General features: G+C 42.0%; 1 protein-coding gene across 2 annotated transcripts in view; it reads left to right on the top strand.

The window, feature by feature from the left end:
• NOX4 (NADPH oxidase 4) overlaps positions 1–8,242 on the top strand; it is a 107,633-nt gene extending 99,391 nt beyond the window's left edge. For both annotated transcript variants that reach the window (XM_086481713.1, XM_086481712.1), the window contains 4 exons: positions 358–466; positions 868–936; positions 3,010–3,110; positions 8,122–8,242. In XM_086481713.1, the coding sequence (XP_086337839.1) occupies positions 358–466; positions 868–936; positions 3,010–3,110; positions 8,122–8,242 (400 nt within the window). The remainder of the gene's footprint in view (positions 1–357; positions 467–867; positions 937–3,009; positions 3,111–8,121) is intronic.
• The last annotated feature ends 9,683 nt before the right edge of the window (positions 8,243–17,925 follow it).

Here is a 17,925-nt window from a genome sequence, read left to right as displayed (position 1 = left end):
ACTAATAAAAATTGCCATAATACACTTAGAATGTTTGCTTTGCTTTGAAATAGAAGTTTGATGATGATGCATGAATCCATATTTGCTGCCCGAATCATCTGTATAGCTGACAACTTCCTACTATGGAAACAATATCTGTGAAGGGTGTTAGCTCTGCGTTAGAGATTTGATATTCTCAGGATCATCATAATAGGCTGCGTCGGTCATTTCAGTTGCTCATGTATCATAGGATGAAGAACAACTTAGCAGTTAACTTGTAATGGAAATTCATGTTTCCACTAGTGCATATAAAACATCTTAATTAATATTTCCTTTTTAAATTATAATTTTTAATTACCCAAACATTTTATTTTCAAGTGATGGCTGGAAATGCTACACACTCAGAAGACTCTACTTCATTTGGGTGTGCAGGGACATTGAATCTTTCCGCTGGTTTGCAGATCTGCTCTGTATGTTGCATAACAAGGTAATGGGTGTTGCTTGGAGGGATACTGATAACTTAATGAGTGCAAGGTATATCCACACCACGCAACTGGCATGCTATAGAGAAAGGCAGCCTCACTCAGAACAAGCAAGCTCCAGCAATACTTCTGCTTGGGCTACCTGACCCAGACTCTATTTATTCTTGGAGCTGTGCAAAACAGTTTGAGTATCTGTCACCAGTTTTTCATTGCACAGTGTTGCCATGTCTGTCATAGTCTGGACATTTGTCTGTGAACTATCTGCTGAAACCCATGTCCCTCAGCATAGCAGGCACAAGTGACTTTACGCAGGCGCAAGTGACTTTATGCTTACACTAAGAGAAGGGATATTATTTCATTAAGAGAAGGGATATTATTTCACTAGCTGTTTTTATCATCCTCCCAGCTTTGGCAGGAGAATCGACCAGACTATATAAATATCCAGCTGTACCTCAGTCAAACAGATGGAATACAGGTATGTGGCTAAATGCTGTTTGTAAACCGAACTAGACCTTGGGGTAGTAGACCATGCAAACTGTCAGTCAAAGGCCAAAGGGAATTACTGCAGATGGTAAAAGGAGGAAATGAGGCCATAAACTCAAGTGACTGATTCATTACTAGGGCAAGCGAGCAAGTCCATCCCCAAGGCATTAATTGAATCTAGTCTAGTAGCCTTAACTTGATTAGGTGTGGGCAGAAATCCATATCTTCCTTTTCTAGGAAAGAGGTCCTTCCAGGCCAGGCCACAGACCAGACAGTTGGCCATGTTTAGTGGGAAATCTGCATAATTTCTGGGCTAAAAATCAAAACAGAATAGTTGTAGGAGCTTGCAAGCTCAAATCTTCTTTTCAAATAAATATTTTGAGAGAAACTAGTTATTTTTAAAAGCTTTGGATATGTTTGCCTCAAATATAGACAGAAGTTACAAATTTCTTGATGTATGAGCCTGGAAATTATACTGAACTGTAGATTGTCGTGTGTTACCAACCCCAAAGCTGGGCTAATTCTCCAACTCTTGGCATCTCCCGTAGCTATTTACGCTTACAATCATCATTTTACCATTCTTTAGCACGTGAGCCTAGGCCTGATTCTTTACCCTGCTGTGTCTGGAAACTTTCCATTGACTGCAGAGGGCCTAGAACCAAGCCTAACAGTCACTACAAAACATGAAATGCAGTGAAAAACCATGTCCAAAGGATTTTGATCTTCCTGGTAACAGGTGGAGGTAGCATAACATTCACAGCTCTGGTAAGAACACTGTCTAATAGTCTAAATGATGTGATAACTACAGTAGTTACGAACATTGCTCCACAAATTTAATGCCTGGATGACATATGTTGATTGAAATGGTGTGCTTGAAAATACCTAATGAATGAACCTGGTTTGTAATTGTTAGGTTAAAATTAAAACCTGAAGCAGGACTGCATTGGATTGACACAGCAAGACTGTAATAATAGACAATTCAAAGCAAGTTTTCTAATATTGTGTATTAAGCAGCTACTGAATTTATTTGTCAACTTTATGTTAAGTCTTTCTTTAAAGTCACTTTTCTTTTGTGTCTGTTGAACAAAACTGGCATGAACCATAATGCTGCTCATGATTTCTCAAGGGGGAGTTAAACTCAACTCTTCATTGCCATACAGCTTATGTGTTCACTGATGTTAGTCCAAAGTGCTGACTGCTACCAAAATTAGGGCAGATTGTCTTCGTGCTCCCTTTGCTCAGAAGTAGCATGCCTGTGTGACAACAGGGAGCCAAGCCCATCCTTCAGCAAATGCCTCTTGAATATAAAACCTCAATAGAGGATGAGTTAGCTAAGACTCTGTGTTTGCATTGGCATGATCAATGTTTCAGGTTGTTCAGCAGTGGAGTGAACGTGGGAACCTAGATAAGGTGTAACTTTTCTCTACCTTTCAATCGTGTTATGACAGAAAACCGAGGAAGGGTAATGCCCTGCAATGGAAGGGCATTTGACCTTATCAAAATGCTGGTGAGTTAGCATTGGTAGAGTGGGGCAGGTTTCACCCGGGGAGCAGTTTTGGCTGCTTTCTGCTGTTAGGGCAGCTCAAAACAGCTGGCAAACTACTCTCAGGGAGAAGTGTGAGATTTCCCTTGTTACTTTTTCAGACATAGTCGTCTTAATAGTTACTTGTACAAAGTTAAAAAAAAAGGCTTCAGACAGAAAAATGATTTTTGCATCAGCAGTGCTTCTTCCAGCTTAGCATTAAAAACCAATGAGGGAATGAATAATAGGAGTGTGGTTATTGTTTTATGGCTTAAATAAATTGGTTTAAAAGTAACGGGGAGATTAATGAGCAGCTGCATGAGGAACAATATATACCGAACACCAAGGAGAGCCATTGAAAAGGCAGTGAGCAGAGGTATTGGTGCATGAAATGGCTGCAGTTTTAATCACAACTGACTGATACTTGTGCTCAGGTTTTACACCTCAGCGATATGATAAGTCAGCCAGTGTCAGAAATGGGAGCCTTGGGTGATATGAGGCAATTTGCAAATCAGGCAGAATGGAATTTTTTGTTTCTTACAGAAAATAATTGGTGAAAAATATCAAGCTTTAAACTCAAGGCTTTTCATTGGACGACCCCAGTGGAAACTCCTTTTTGATGAGATAGCAAAGTGTAACTGGCGGTAAGTACCAGTCCGCTTGAAGGATGCCACAGTTTGAAGGCTGGGGATATCTGTTTCTAGCTATGTTTGTATGAAAATATTTTGGGGTTCTATCTTACAGGGTAGCATTTCAGCTACTGATGTTGAAATTAGGTAATATTTTGAGGTGAGAGATAGCCTGTACAAACTGAAACATTTTTTTTTTCCCACTCAGAACAGTTCATCTTTTCATACGGCTAGGATGGTCAGTGGCCCAGAAAATAAACATGATAGATTTCCATCTCACTGCACAGAGATTGCATATGTTTTTGTCCGTGGCAATATCTTGCTTACAACATACACTGATTTTATATATAAAGTTGTGTTTTTTAAAATTGTTGACTTCTTTTATAATTTTCATGATTTATAGTGCTGGTTTATAAACAAAATGCATAAGGAAGAATCTGACTGTCCTGTATTGTTTTTATTCAGAGGATATATTGTCTTTGGAGATTCCTGGCACTTTTTATTCTTTGTTAAGACCTGGCAATGTCTTTTTACTGTGCTAGGCAAACATATTACGGTCTGAAACAAGACAGTTGCAAACCAGAGAAGACACGCAATTAGACTACGGAATGTCCTTCTCCAGATCCAGCTTTGTTGTTTGAGTATTTTACCCCCCACTGCCAGTTTTCTGCCTCAAAAGCTGATCTAGTAGAAGGGATTCTGTGAATCTTCCCTAATCCTCTTCTGGCAAAGGCAGTGGGATGGGAGCAAACCACCCTCAGTAGCTGTTAATAGTAATCTGGGTGCACCAGGTTGAGGGGTGCTCTCCTATTCACCTGTGGAACGTTCCCTCAAGAACTTTTTGTCCTCTGTTGCACTTCAAAAGTGAACATCAGCCCGTGGCTTGTTGACTCTTCCCTTCTGAGGCTGGAAATGACTAGGGGACACCGAGCCCTGGCTCTTGAGAAGTACTGAGGGCCAGTATGTATCACTGTCGGCAGCGTAAGCTGTTGAAAATATGCATCTTGGATTCAGGTCCTAGGGGATGTTGTGGACGGGGTCCCCTGCCAGGATGCCCCAAAGGCTGTTACAGAGGGGCGTCCCTAGTAAGATTCTCCTACTGTGGAAACCAGTGTCACTTAGAGAAGGGTTTTGTGGTAAAGAACCATGGGAAAGGGAAATAGGTCAGAGAAGCAAGTTGACACTCTGGCTCAGAGTCCTCTGCATGGAGGGCTGTTGACCTTTTACACTCCCTTCTAATGTCTTTTTTGTTTAGCTGTGCAAATTGCAGTTTTAAAAGATGAAAATGATGACATTTCTGCCACTGCCTTGCAAGGCTGTAAGTGCACGTAATATAGATGAAGCTATTAGTGGTAGTCATACTTTTTCTTTTGTGCTTTCCATCATATTACTCCTAATTAGACTTCAAGTACCGTTTCCTCTGCATTTTCACATTGGGTCTTTAAATGGTGCCACTATTTCCAAGCAAGGTGTCTTTTAGTATCTAAATAATGTTCTGACTCTTTCTGTTATCCCGCAGCTCGCTAAGATGTAGGCTTCCTCACCGTTTGTCACTCCTTTATCGGGGTTTATAGGTACAGGTCTGTATCTATAGACGTAGTTACATGTAATCTGATAGACAGTAGTGCAACCTGTAACTCAGCTATCCCACAGAAACTTACCTGTTGTAGGTGAATATTCTGCCTATTTCTCTGGATGAGACAGGAACTTCAGTTTTTCTCTATAGCCCAATTTCCTGGTCTCCTGCTAACTTGATATCAGTTCTTATTTCTCTGTAACTTTCCACCTAAATAACCCTGCTGCAATATGGAGACCAAAAAAAACAGGGCAACCAAGTTGTTTGCAACATCTGGTGCCAGCGTTCAGGCTTTCACATGTATTTACAATCGTCCCCTTGGGCTCGTTTATCGGCAGCCAAGATATTTTCCACTTTTTATCTTGTGATTTTAGTAAAAGCTGTGCATAAATAAACATGCAGCTGGCAAACCTCTCATCGGTTTAGCCATCTAATTGGTTTGTGGTTTGTGAATTGTTGCTGTTGTTGCTGTTTGGGACCCGAGTAAGCAAAGTGCATTCGTAAGTGTCTGAGCTTTGCCAGACCTTCAGAGCGTGGAATGGGACAGCCCAATGATCAGGTCCCTGATTCTTTCTTCTGGACTAAGAGGAGCAGACGCGTGCCATCTACTGTTGATATTTTATATGACACCCGCAGTCCCAACGGTGCGCACTGGGACAGTTTATATAATAAATTACTGGTCTTGTTTTTCGTGCTCTCTTTTTGGGGATGGAGCAGAAGCCTTGTTCCTGTTCAGTTGTGTCCTGGATGAAAAGCTTACACCATACCTTGACTGCCACGCTTTCTCAGTTTCACTTAGGTCAAATGGACACGTGCTTTTTCCCACGTGGAGACTGACCTAGAAAAAGACATGAATATCTGTAGGAGAGAAGGGCATGGAGCACCACGACACATTTCTCATGCGCTGTAAAGGAGAAACCTCTGTCTAGGAACGATTTAAAACTGGAATGTTTCAAGTCCTGACTGTCCTCTCTAGGTAGCAAAGTATTTCACTTCTCCCTCACCTCCTGCTGTTCATAAAATGGATGTAAGAATACGTGCTGACCTACTCATCCCATAGGAACACTGAGGAGCTATTTGCTTAGTGCTCTGAAGGTGTAAAATCCTATATTAATATTTATAATTATAACAAAGACTTGCCTATAACATAATTTCCCTAATTATAAACATGTTAGTGATATTTAGAAAGACTTTCAGACGCAGAACTACCTAGCTGCCAGTTTTCATCTGAGCAACCAAGTGAGCCATAGTCCCACCAAGTGATACATGATTAAAGCCCATCAGCTCAGGGTAGCAGCGTGCTGCTCCATGTAGTAGGTGCTTTCAGCTGCCTGCCTGTTTGTGCCAGAGCAACTGGGCAGGAGCCAAGAGAGGCAGGAGGAAGGTGTCTACAGGTGGTGCAGTGGGAGATGTAGGTGGGGAAGGACAGGAGGTATGAACTGTGGGAGGTAAGTGGTACGTGGAGAGTGTCCAGACTAGTGGGCTGGTGGTGGGTATATTGAGAGCCCCTGGCTCACGGCATGGGGCAGTGGCTCAGCTGGGTTTCAGGAGACTCTTAGCCACAGGTCTCTTGTGCAACCTTAGGCATATCGTTTAACCCTTCTGTGATTCTGTTTACTAGCCAAAAATTCTGTGTACCTTGGTAGGATGTTGCTGGGATGGGAATACATTAGCAGTATGTGCTACTTAGACAAGTCTGTGCTTTGGGGGCTGTATATATGTTATGAAAGAGAGACAGATGAACTCTTTGGGGTTTATTTATCAGTTGTCTGTACTAACTAGATTAATGAAAAAAAACCAACAACATTAATTCTCCTAATTAAATACAAAGTAGAAGACAGATTTCTACTGGCAGCTCACGCACCCTTTTTCTCCACTGTGCACAGATTAGAGGGTGTTCAGAGCCTGCAAGTGCTGAAGGATCTTACTGGAGAACAATGAGCAACAGTGCTCTCATTATTTCTGCAAATCCAGCCACCACAACACCCCTTGCCATTGAAAGGAGTACTGCCAGGACAGGAAAGCTTAATAGATATACATAAGGATGAGAAAAATACGAGTTACAAATATTTGCCATGGATTGATAGGAGAGGTGATGTAGTTGAAGGCAGTTAAAGTCAGCGTTGTAAGGTTTGTAAGGTGCCTGCACAAGGACACCGTTGCAGTTACCTGCGTACCTTTGTGATGCTTTTTGATGTTTGAGTCCTTAGTTGTACCACACCAGTGTTACTGTGCTCTGGTACAGCGTGGACTGCTGTGCTGTTCGAGCTCCTGCCTAACATCAGGCCCATACCCTTGACAGTATTCATCAAAGGTTTCTTCTTACATGTGTTAATTCCCTTCTCTCACCAAACACACAGGCAGCTTTAAACTGTGCATTTGATCCTCCTGCATGTGCTGAAATATTTTATATTAGATAGTTACTGGATAAAATACTGAAACAGTCCTGGAGGCAGGGACCAGAACTCAAGTCTCCAGCCTCTTGGTGAGTGCTATAGATCAGAATAGTTAGAGCCATGTTCCCCTTGTGTGCTCTCTCTATCCCAGTAAATCTTTAAGATCTTTCTCTGTAGTGGCACAATTTCAGCAGGAAGATGAAGAAATTTTTTTTTCGTGATATAGAAGAGACAGCACCACATCCTCTTTCCCTGCTCCTTCCTCTCCCTCCTCCTCATCTTTCAAAAAAAGGGAGATGGTGAATGTCATGAATGGCTCAGTCCTGCTGTTGTGGATGTGCCTTGTTCTGATGCTGGCTACTATTCTGAGCCCTTAGATGCTGTATAACTGTGAGTCTGACTTACAGCCTGTGTTTAAGGTGACCAGAGAGCAAAGAGCTGTTGTTGGTGGAGTGTGTGAAAACATCAGGTTAGTTAATGAACGCAGGCTGATAGCTGTGGATGATGAAGAAGGATCATATTCTGTGTTTGGCTTTTCATAAGACATCCCGATATAGCTATTGAAGGAAGGATTGCATGCTAATGTGAAACTAAAGCGGAAAAATTATTCTGCTGCTGCCAGAAATAATCACGGGTTAGTAGTGCTCTGTTTTCATTAGTGTAACGAATCACTGTTAGTGACTAGATCTCCTGCTGGTGTAAATCACGAGTTACACTAATGAAGTCATTACAGTGAGACACATTTTTAACAAAAAAAAAGTGATTAATCATGGAAAAAATTAGGACAGGAAGTAGTAATTTTTCATCACTTGATGTCTTGAGACCAAGATGAGGCACTTTTTTCTAAGAGTTGTCTTAGTAAAATAAGTAATAGGGCTTGTTGTGGGGATACTTGGGAGAGATCTGTGGCTCCAGTAATACCTCATGATCTTAGGAGCTGTTCTCACCTTAAAATCTGTCCATAGTTGGCTTATGTATAATATAGTGAGGGCAGAATCCAATTCTGTTACTGTTAATTTGCAATGTCGTAACTTTTTTTCTTTTTTTTTAACAGGAAAACCGTTGGAGTTTTCTGTTGTGGACCAAACAAAATCTCTAAGATACTTCATAAGCTGAGCAACAGCAGCAATTCTTATGGGACAAGGTTTGAATATAATAAAGAATCCTTCAGCTGAAAGTCTGTTGGACTAGCAAGACTCTCTAGAAGATGAAAGTGCAATTTTTTGTTTGTACAACTTTAAAGTTCAGCTGTGGTTTAAACAGACAGAAATGTACCAAAGAATAGCACAGGTTTTCTTATTTATGATTATTTAAGACTTTGGAAGATGATGGATACAGCAGTATACCAACAAATAATAAGTCCTTGTGCTCAAACCCAAATATGTCACACAATATTTGTGGCAGCAGTGTTTCTTTGGAGTTGTTTCTGATAATTAACAGAAGCTAGTGAGAGACACAATTGCTTTAAAAGCTGATGGAAGAAGAATCTTTGGAATGTTTGAACTTCTTCCACTTCAGTCCTCTGAAGCTGGATCTGTAAAACAAACCCCAGATTAATCCAAATGACAAAACACAGTGTATTACAAAGACTATTGCTTTTGTTGGTATACAAATCTCCTGGCTTTGGGGTGGAAACACTCCATATTAAAGACTTTATACATTGCAGAACTGGGATTCTGTATTCAAAATATAGTGTTATTCTTGCTAGTCTACTCCTGTAATGGATGTGAATATTCCCACCCTGAATGGAAGAGAGGGCGGAATATGGAGAAAGATGTAAGTAAACCTATGGAAAAGTGAGCACAACTGTGTAGCACCCACAGGCAGACTCTGCCGTGATGTAAATCAAAACTTTTTGGCAACTAAACAGCTGGAAGTGGAGAACTCTCTGTTTTGCATTGATTCAGCATTCAGTGAGTTTGCAAAATAAGTGTGATTTAATGCAGCCAGAGAGATGGAGCAAGAGAAGTGATTAACAGGAACAGACAGGATATGATGTTTTATTATACCACACACTCAACATGGAAGTTGCAGTCACTCTGCACTCACCTGCCCTGAATGTCAAATACTTCAAGCATTTAGATGCTCTTTCGAATTATTTTACAACACAGCAGGTTGAAATCCAGTTTTAGAGGTCCCAGAGTAGGTTTGATTGACCATGATCCTTTGCATACCTTCCCTGGAGTCACGCTTGTTTGCACTGAAAGCAGGATTAGGCCAGATCTACAGCAGAGTAAGAATGAAGCCCTCATTACTGTGGCTCTTTGCATCATGTGTGCAGATAGACACCTTGCAGGCACTGCAGTATGGTTTCAGTATGTTTCAAAGGGGAGAATCTGAAACATCCAAATTTAAACTTCCCTTCCCCTCCCTGCAGTTGTTTTCCACTCTGCTCATAGTTGCCATGGAAGGGCTAGAGGTTGAAACAGGCACTTTATAACTTTTTGGTTCTAAGGAGCAACTTTTATTTTCCTCTATCCAACTTCCTTTGTTTCTTCTTTACACCCTTTTCCTTATTTTGCCAAGAAGAGGGCATTTAAGCAGATGTCAGACACTTAGCTGGCATAAATGGGCATCATTCTAGTGCATCTTAATAGAGCAGCATCGCTTCACACATGCTGAAAACCTGCCCCTTAGTCTCCAGCAGAAGCTTGGGAGCAATACCCTGTAGTGTTTGCAGCACACACAGATGTAAGATGACTCAACATCTCTCATGCCTGTCATTCACCTGTGTTTAGCACAGTGCATTTGTCTTGGTTTATACCTTTCCAGTGAGGACCTTTTTTATTTTGATAGGAAAGACACTAATATTCAGCTCACAACACAAACTCTGTCCAAGGCTCTACAAGTATCAGTATCAGTGTTCAGAGGGAAGCATTCTTCTAGTAGGTGATGTATAGGTGTGTTGTATGTGTAGTTAGTGAAAATGAGTTTGGTCTTTGCCTTGGCAGCTTCTGCTCAGGAGTTGCCGTCAGTGGAGCAGCAGGGTTGAGGTGCAGTAGCGAAGCCACACACAGGGACATGGTCCTCAGTGCCTAGACTTTGCAGTGAAGTCTTTAGCTCTGGCTCTGCACAATTTGAAATTCGGGGGGGGGGGGGGGGGGGGGAAGGAGGCAGAGATGGACATATTCCTACTGACGAGAATTCTCAAAGTAGCCTAGAGGAGAGAAGCCGAAATAGAAATGCAGTATGAGATGGGAGCCTACATTGCAGCTACTGATTTCAATTTATTTTTTTTTGAGGCTGGAAGGATCGTTATTTTCCCATTGGATCTCATTCATCCATCACTGTAAAACTGCAGGTATGCAGCGAAGGATTAGATACTTTTTAATCATTAAGATTTTTTCTAGTACTGCCTGCATGTGTTTTATGATAAACATAACACTGATGGCAAAATGCATAGATAATGGATATTGCTGATACTGCAGACTTTTTTTGTTTGCTGGCAGTTAGCTTAAAGCATGATTGAAATCATGACTGTGTCTATTAACCACAACCAGACAGTGATCTTTTTCCTCTTGTTTTAGGATCTAGTGTCTAAGGGGTTTTAAATACAGTTTAGGGTCATCTAATTACAATATTGTTTGTGGTTTCACAACTCCTCTCTGATAGATATCAGTTCCATTACCATAGAATGAGCAGCTAGTTTTGTAGTTAGCTCTGTGCTAAAACAGATTCTGTTTTCTGGCTCAGCCTCTGTGTAGGTAGCACTTCGTAATTAAAATAATAATACTAGTACTGTGCTCTTGTTCTGCATTGTAGCAGGAGCTGACGCTGTGTGTAGGCATGTTAAATGCCTCTTGGTACATTAGGCAGTGTCAGAGCAAGATACAAGCAGAGCCTGGGTCTCCTCTTTCTGCCTTTGTCCTGTACCAACCTCAGCTGACTCACTTGTAAAACAGGCTTGGGACTGTCTACCTTTCAGGAGTGTTGTGAGGCTTAATTAGTATTTTGGGATCATGTCAGTGCACCTGCAGTGAAAAGATCTGTCTAATTGCTGTGCAACTGTAATTCTGTTTTTCTATTGTGATATGAGTAATTGCTAGACCAGGTGAGGCTGTGTTTGGGGAAGGGCTAAAAGTCTCAGTTGCTTTTTTCCTTTTTCTTGAGGTATGTGTTTTAGAGGAGCAAAAAGTTTAAGCGTTACTGACTGTGACTTGGCTTCAAGAGTGGCAGATGCTATGATAAACATGGTCTTTATACAGGCTGCCATTGTCCTTGCTGCTTCTGAGTGTGTCTCCAGCTTGCAAAACCAAGCCAATCCCTCTTTTAAACTCCATGCATACATGAAAATATAACTTGGTGCCAGACAAGTAAGTGAAGGCCAACAGGACATAATTCCACATTTACAGATCTAGCAGATTTATGTAATTGAACGTCTCTTTGCGCTTTAAAACTGAGTCCTGTAAGTGGGTCTGTCATTCGTGTCCTGCCGGCAGGGTAGGGATCCCACCACGTGTTCTGCCACGTCTCACTCGGTCTGTCACAAAACTGCAGACGCCTCAGTGTTTGCTCAGTAGGACCTCTGTGTTTTATTCATCATAAATGTTTCAGGACTTTTCTTTAAACCGGGAGTGTTTTCCTGCCATGATGGAAACCAAGCCCTTTCACTGCAGTGGGAATCCAGACCTCATACAGCAGTATGAGACTCGGGGCTTCACACAGCTAACAACTGGATTAATCAGATTTATCTGAGATATCCTATTCACAGAGCACTGAGATTACTTGTGTGAGTAAGCGTTCACTGCAAAGGGCTGCAGAGGTGGGCTCTGATGGAGTGTAGGAAAGCCTGATGAGGAGCAACCTTCACCTCTGAAGTCTGCAGGACAACCTGTGCCTCTGTGATGATTATTCCAGCCCTGAGTTTGGAGAAAAATTTCACTATTTCAGCATATGGTACTAATAGGATGTGTGTTCTTCCTTGGTCTTTTATCTGCTCTTCTAGGAGACAGGACTGAAAGGGGTGTGATAGATCACAACATACAACCTTGAACCTGGGCTGGGGAGAGGACACCAGTGTGTACCCCGGATGCCTTGCTGGCAGCTGCACTGCTTAGGGTGGAAAGTTTAAGCTGAATCCATTTTTCTGCAAAATGCTGATTGTTTTGCCACAACAGACTAGAGAACAGTCGCTATAAAGAGAAAAGAGATAAACTCTCTGTTTGAAGACTCCTGCCCACAGAAGCCTGGTGTGAAGAGGTGTATGAAAGCACTGTGCACGTTTGGTTTCCACTGCATCCCGATTGTGGGCTTGCTCCCTCGGCACTGAGTCCACATCGTTTTCTTTGGTTGCAGATCTTCACCTGTCTTGTTTGCAGATGTGCCTTGCAGGTTAGAGAAGTAGTATATATACTTGTGTCCATGCACAGACTGATCTAAGCACAGAGCAACCTGTGAGCACACTTTGCAGCCACTGCAAGCAAGTGCAGTCGTCCCCTTGCTTCTGATGCTTCTAGCACATAGGTGAGAAGGTGATTTGGAGCTGACTGGGAAGGGTCAGATAATACAAGTTGCAGACCAGCCATGTTGGGAACAGCAATTCAGCTACAACAGCCTAACAGAGCAGAGAAATTATGGTTTGGAAAGAGATAAGCTTTTAGAACAGCAGCCTAAGAGAGAAGCTTCTACTCAACACTAATGCACCAGGTTATACTTTCAAACTGCAAGACGTTGCCTAGAGAAGCAGGCAGGAGGCTAACTAGTCATTGCCTATAGCAGTTCAAGCCCTGTAAGTCAGAGAAGACACATGATTATTAAAATGCAGTGTTTACTTGTTTAAAAAATAAAAGGGCTTCTAGGGAGATTAATTTTCGCTTCAGCCTGGCAATCATTTCATAAACATGTCAATTTGATTTAAGACAAGCTGGGTCTGTTCTTCTCTGGATTATACATCTGATGTGTCTGCAGATTTCCCACCCCTCACAAATAAAACCAGTTTTTATTGTTTTAACAAAGAGGATTTAACAGCAAGGTTTAATCGAAATGCCACTGGTGCCCATGCTGAACTGAGCTTTTCTGCAATGAATGTACATTTTTCTGGGTTATATATAATAGACTCAACTCTGAACGATGATTTGGGGTTTGCATTGTCTCTGCTGCTGGTGTATTTCATTAAGGCTACTATAGTGATGCACTGGTGAAACACGTGCAGCTGAAATTAGACTCCTCATTCCCATAAAGAGTATGATATTTTGGTGTCTGTACTAAGCGTAGTAAATCCCAGAAACTCTGGGATTTCCTTTGTAGGTACAGTAGATTAATTAGCCAACATCGTTTAGGATTGAACCCTGAGTCCTCTGCTGGACTGACATGTATCACGAATGCTCTCGCACAAAGGTTTTAAGCAGCAAATGATGCTCCTTAAAGGGCTGGATGAGTGTTTGTGAAGGTTTAGTATCCTGCTAGTTATATCACCCATGTTGTAAGAGGGATGGGATCTGTTTTGGTACCTGGAACGCTGCATGCTTCCTCTGAGGTTATGAATATCTACAAACCTGCGGTGGATGCTCAAGTTTTGCTGTGCCTGAAGAGTTATATTCTCTAGAAGGATCGTATTTGTAAGAGACAGCTGCTGGCACTGTGCTAACAGCAGTGGATCTGTGCCATTATTACAGGGGCACAGAGGGAAAGCTGGAGAAAGCCACCCATCCCAATTTGTAGATTGCCTCTTAACAAACCGCTTGGATCTTTGAGGATGTCAGACCTTGAAAACAATATTTACATGCTGTCTGCTTCTTCCTAGCAAAGTCTGTCCATCCCACAGTCTAAAATCTGCACTTTCTTCCTAATGATCTGTGCTGTTACACCAGGAGGGGGAAGCCAAGAGTAGCTCCTGAAGCTTCAGGTAAACTGCTGTCAACTGAGGACCAAACCAAGGTGGGCAAGAGAGCATGATGAACGCCAGCAACGAACAGGATAAAATATTTTGAACCTGGGAGCAAAGGGGAAGGAGTGAGACATTTTCCATGGCACTTCAACTGGAAATTACAAGCAAGCCCCATTGTCTGGATGTGGAAACAAAGTCTCCCTGGGGTTTGAGAACTAATATATGCAAGGGCATTGCCTTTCTATGCACAACTTGGTGCTAAAGCAGATAAGGAAACTAGTATATTTTAGTAAACACCTTGAAAACAAGCAATTTGTTTGAAATAAATCCACCATTGACTCTTTCTGGTTAACCCGTTTCAAAAAACATCTACTTCTGTTTTGCAGCTTTGGGGCTGGGAGTGGCTTTACCTGTTAACTCCTCTTCACCAAAATACTGGAGCGTGTAGTTCTCTGTGTTAGCTGTAAGTAGCTTTGACAGTTGGCTAAATAAACTCTGTGTTCATTGCTGCTGACCCTAGGTAAGGACAGCCTTGAGGATGAGAAGCAGTGTTACATAAATGTCTAGTGTACATAGCAACACTGAGAAGAGAGACGCTGCTGCATTGCTTTTGGTGCACCAGTCACACATTAAAATTCTGTCACTGCAAGGTCGCGTTGCTCATCTCATACTCTACAACCCTGGGGAAGAAATTTGGATGAGAGGTGGAGGAGGGAAAGCGAAAACTTCCTCCTTGTGCTGTAACCAAGAATATATTCATCAACAGCAGGGCATTTGATTTCAAAAGAGCATGTCATTTCTTTTTCAGGGATAACGGATTCACTCCTGGTGCTGTGTAGTGGTTAGAAATGTAACACAGTGATAACGGGTTGCTTCTGAATTGAATAAATAACGCCTCTGAGCCTTTTCTTCTCACTTTAACAATCTGAGAGAAATGCAAAATACCAGAGAGCATATAGAGTGGACTGTGTCCTGAGCTGCCCTCAGTGCAGCCTGGTTAGGAATGCTGCGCAGAAACTCTGCAAGCTGCTGGGAAGAGGCGAGGTTTAAGGCAAAGTGGAAAACAACTGTTTTAAGGAGAAACACAGCAGTGATACATGATCTGTAGTCAGAAACAGGCCACGTCACAACATTGACTGTCACGTCTTTGAATGGTGCTGAGTCAGAGCCTGTCCTAAAGGTACACTTTGGCATCAGGGAGAGCCGAGGGCTCTCGCATTGAGGCTGCAATGTGAGCTGAAAGCAGGTTTAATTGCAGCCGGGTGAGCCACCTGTATGCGCCTTCCAGCTTGGAGCTCCGACCTGTCGTGTCTGAGGGTGAGTTGTGTTGACAATGACCTGGTCTGACTCTTGAGTGCAGCCTCAGTTAGCTGAGGGTATGGCCATACCCTTTGCATGTCTGTAGCTTTGTAGAAGCATGTTGTTCAGGAACTGGGGAGCACGGTATGTTGCTGTACCTCACTAGGTATGAAAGCATGTTCTGTCCAGAAGAGATAAGGACATGAATGCCAGCTTCCACTGACAACTGAATATACCCTGCCCATATTTGTTCGTGAGGAATCAATGGCAAAATCTCTGCAGAGAAGATACAAGTGTTTTTCTTTTGTTGTGTCAGAAAAACATAAATAACTGTTTAAAAATATTTTATAAGAATGTGAAGATTACCTATAGCATTATTTGTTTTGATTTCTTAACCACTTGTAACTGTTTGATAAATGCTTTTTGAGAAAAACATCATGTCCCTAAGCAGAGCTTAAAAATGTGGCTGAGGTGCAGCTTGGCAAAGAGTCTCCACCTGATAGTGAAGTATCATTGTCCGTTGGAGCTGGAATAATTGGTGCTTTCATTAATCTCGGTCTACTCCGTCTCTGTGGAAGATTAGTGGGAGCTGAGCTTTTAGATCCATCTCTTCCTCTTTGCATACCCTCATCCAGAGGTATGAGAATCTAACCTTTGGATCACTGGAAACATTGCCATCCGTGTGTCACATAGTCCTCCTTTGGTGCTCTTCCTCCATCCATAGCGTATCTTGTGTCAAGAGGCTTCTCCCACCCTCTGCTTACCTTGACTCAGGAAAATGCCACTTTGGGAAATGCAGAGGTCCTCAATTTTAGTCACAGCATACACCAGCCTTTTATAACTCTCCTAATGTACACAAACCAATGAGGGTCTTATAGTGACCTTGACTAGCTTTAGGGAAGTGGTGGGTTGCAGCGTTCTAGTCCTGGAGATGCTTTTTAGAATGAGAGGAAGGGCAGTGCTGCAAGGACAACTGTGTAGAAAATGGGGAAAACTCATAATAGCAAAGACTATGTCATCTTCTGAATGAGATTCAGGGATTTGATTTTGTGAAAGTTAGATCGTTTGTGGCCATCACTGAAATTAAGTCATGTTTCTGCACACATAGGCATTTCAGGACAGCGGTCAGTGATGGAAAGGGTTGCTTTTTTCAATTACATTCTCTATTTCCATACAGCCCCTAGTTTATCAACTGCATATAAATTCCTCCTTTTGTTGATTAAATATTTCCTCGCCTGGTTTCTTTGCTTCAGGGAGCTTGAGAGCTCATTGTTTATAAAGGGAAAGAAGAAGGATTGTGCTGTTAAGCAGACAACTCCCAACACATATGTTCTGCTCTGTGTCTTTGAGAAGTATGCACTGATGCTGCTGTGACTGCAGAAGGACAGAGCTTTCACGGAGATTCAGATGTGACCAAGACCCTCTTCCAGGATTCATATGTTGATGAAGCTCTGGGCTTATTAATTAGCTTTTTCTGAAAGAAGTAGCCTTAGGCCGTATGTGCCAGTTTGTGAAACCCTTAATGCCACTGAGTTTTTCTCTCCCTGTGTTCCTTCTGATTGCTTGAAGAGAAAATTTGATGAAGTACATTTGGGTAGGAAATGGTTCCTTTGGTCTGTGATAGTTGAGGAGAAAAGTCATAATTGAGACATTTTTCCTCAAACTGATGTCCAAAAAGGTATTTTGACTGGGCCAGCTATATTAGTTCCATAATGTACATATGGGGTTTTTTTTTCAAGTTCTATGGTTTTTACATTGTTTATGCAAATATATTTCATGTTCATTTCAAACAAAAAAGCAGAGAAAAAATCCACAAACATCTTTTTACTTGGGAAATGTTAGCATGTCTAAAACATGTCTATTTAAAAAAATTCTTCTAAGATGCTTAGAAGGAGAGTAGAAACCAGCTGGGAAAAAACCCTATTATTTTCTAATGGAAAGCATACTTTGGGGGGAGGGTTCTTTCCAGCCTTCATTAGTGAAAAGTACTGTTCAAACTAAGCAATACTACCACAGTCTGGGCTTTGACGAGTGAATTTCTTCCTTTTAAAGCATCTCTATAGGATCATGTGTACACTGTCACTGTTCAAGGCCAGGTTGGATGAGGCTTTGAGCAACCTGATCTAGTGGAAGGTGTCCCTGCCCATGGCAGGGGGGTTGGAACTAGGTGATCTTTAAGGTCCCTTCCAACCCAAACCATTCTATGATTCTATGATCTGAACCTTCACGGCAATGTCTGTGGCTCGTCTGGACTTGGGTTGCTCCATCACTTGAGCCCAGAGGCTGAGCCAGCTGCTGGGAGCTCGGTGGCTCTTGGGCAAATGTCAGCCCTCCCATGAGAGAGCTGTGTGTACTGAGGACAGGGAGCATGCTGGGCATTCAGCCTTCTTCAGGCACAGCTTATGTTATCTCGTAGTTTCTGAGGTGATGAGGATCTAGAGTTAGGAATTATCTTGCAAAGGAAGAAGACAAATGATCCATTTTTATCTCACTTTGGTTAGTTATTTGGGACTCGTTAGCCATGTGAGAGTTTGACATGGTAAATCTCGAAGAACTGGGCACACTGGTACGAGTGTGGGTATCCTGAAAAGACCGTAGCCTGTGGTCCCACTAGTCCAAGGACTTCTTTGAACCAGAGTGTTATGAAGACAGAAAGCAATTAATCTAAATCCAGTTTCAGGAAGGAAGATATGGACCCCAGATGAAATTGTTAGAAAAAATTCGGAAAAAGCA

The sequence above is a fragment of the Leptosomus discolor genome, chromosome 1, assembly GCF_034619465.1.
Source record: "Leptosomus discolor isolate bLepDis1 chromosome 1, bLepDis1.hap2, whole genome shotgun sequence".
In the NCBI taxonomy this organism is placed as follows: Eukaryota; Metazoa; Chordata; class Aves; order Leptosomiformes; family Leptosomidae; genus Leptosomus; species Leptosomus discolor.
This window is presented reverse-complemented; position numbering and strand designations above follow the sequence as displayed.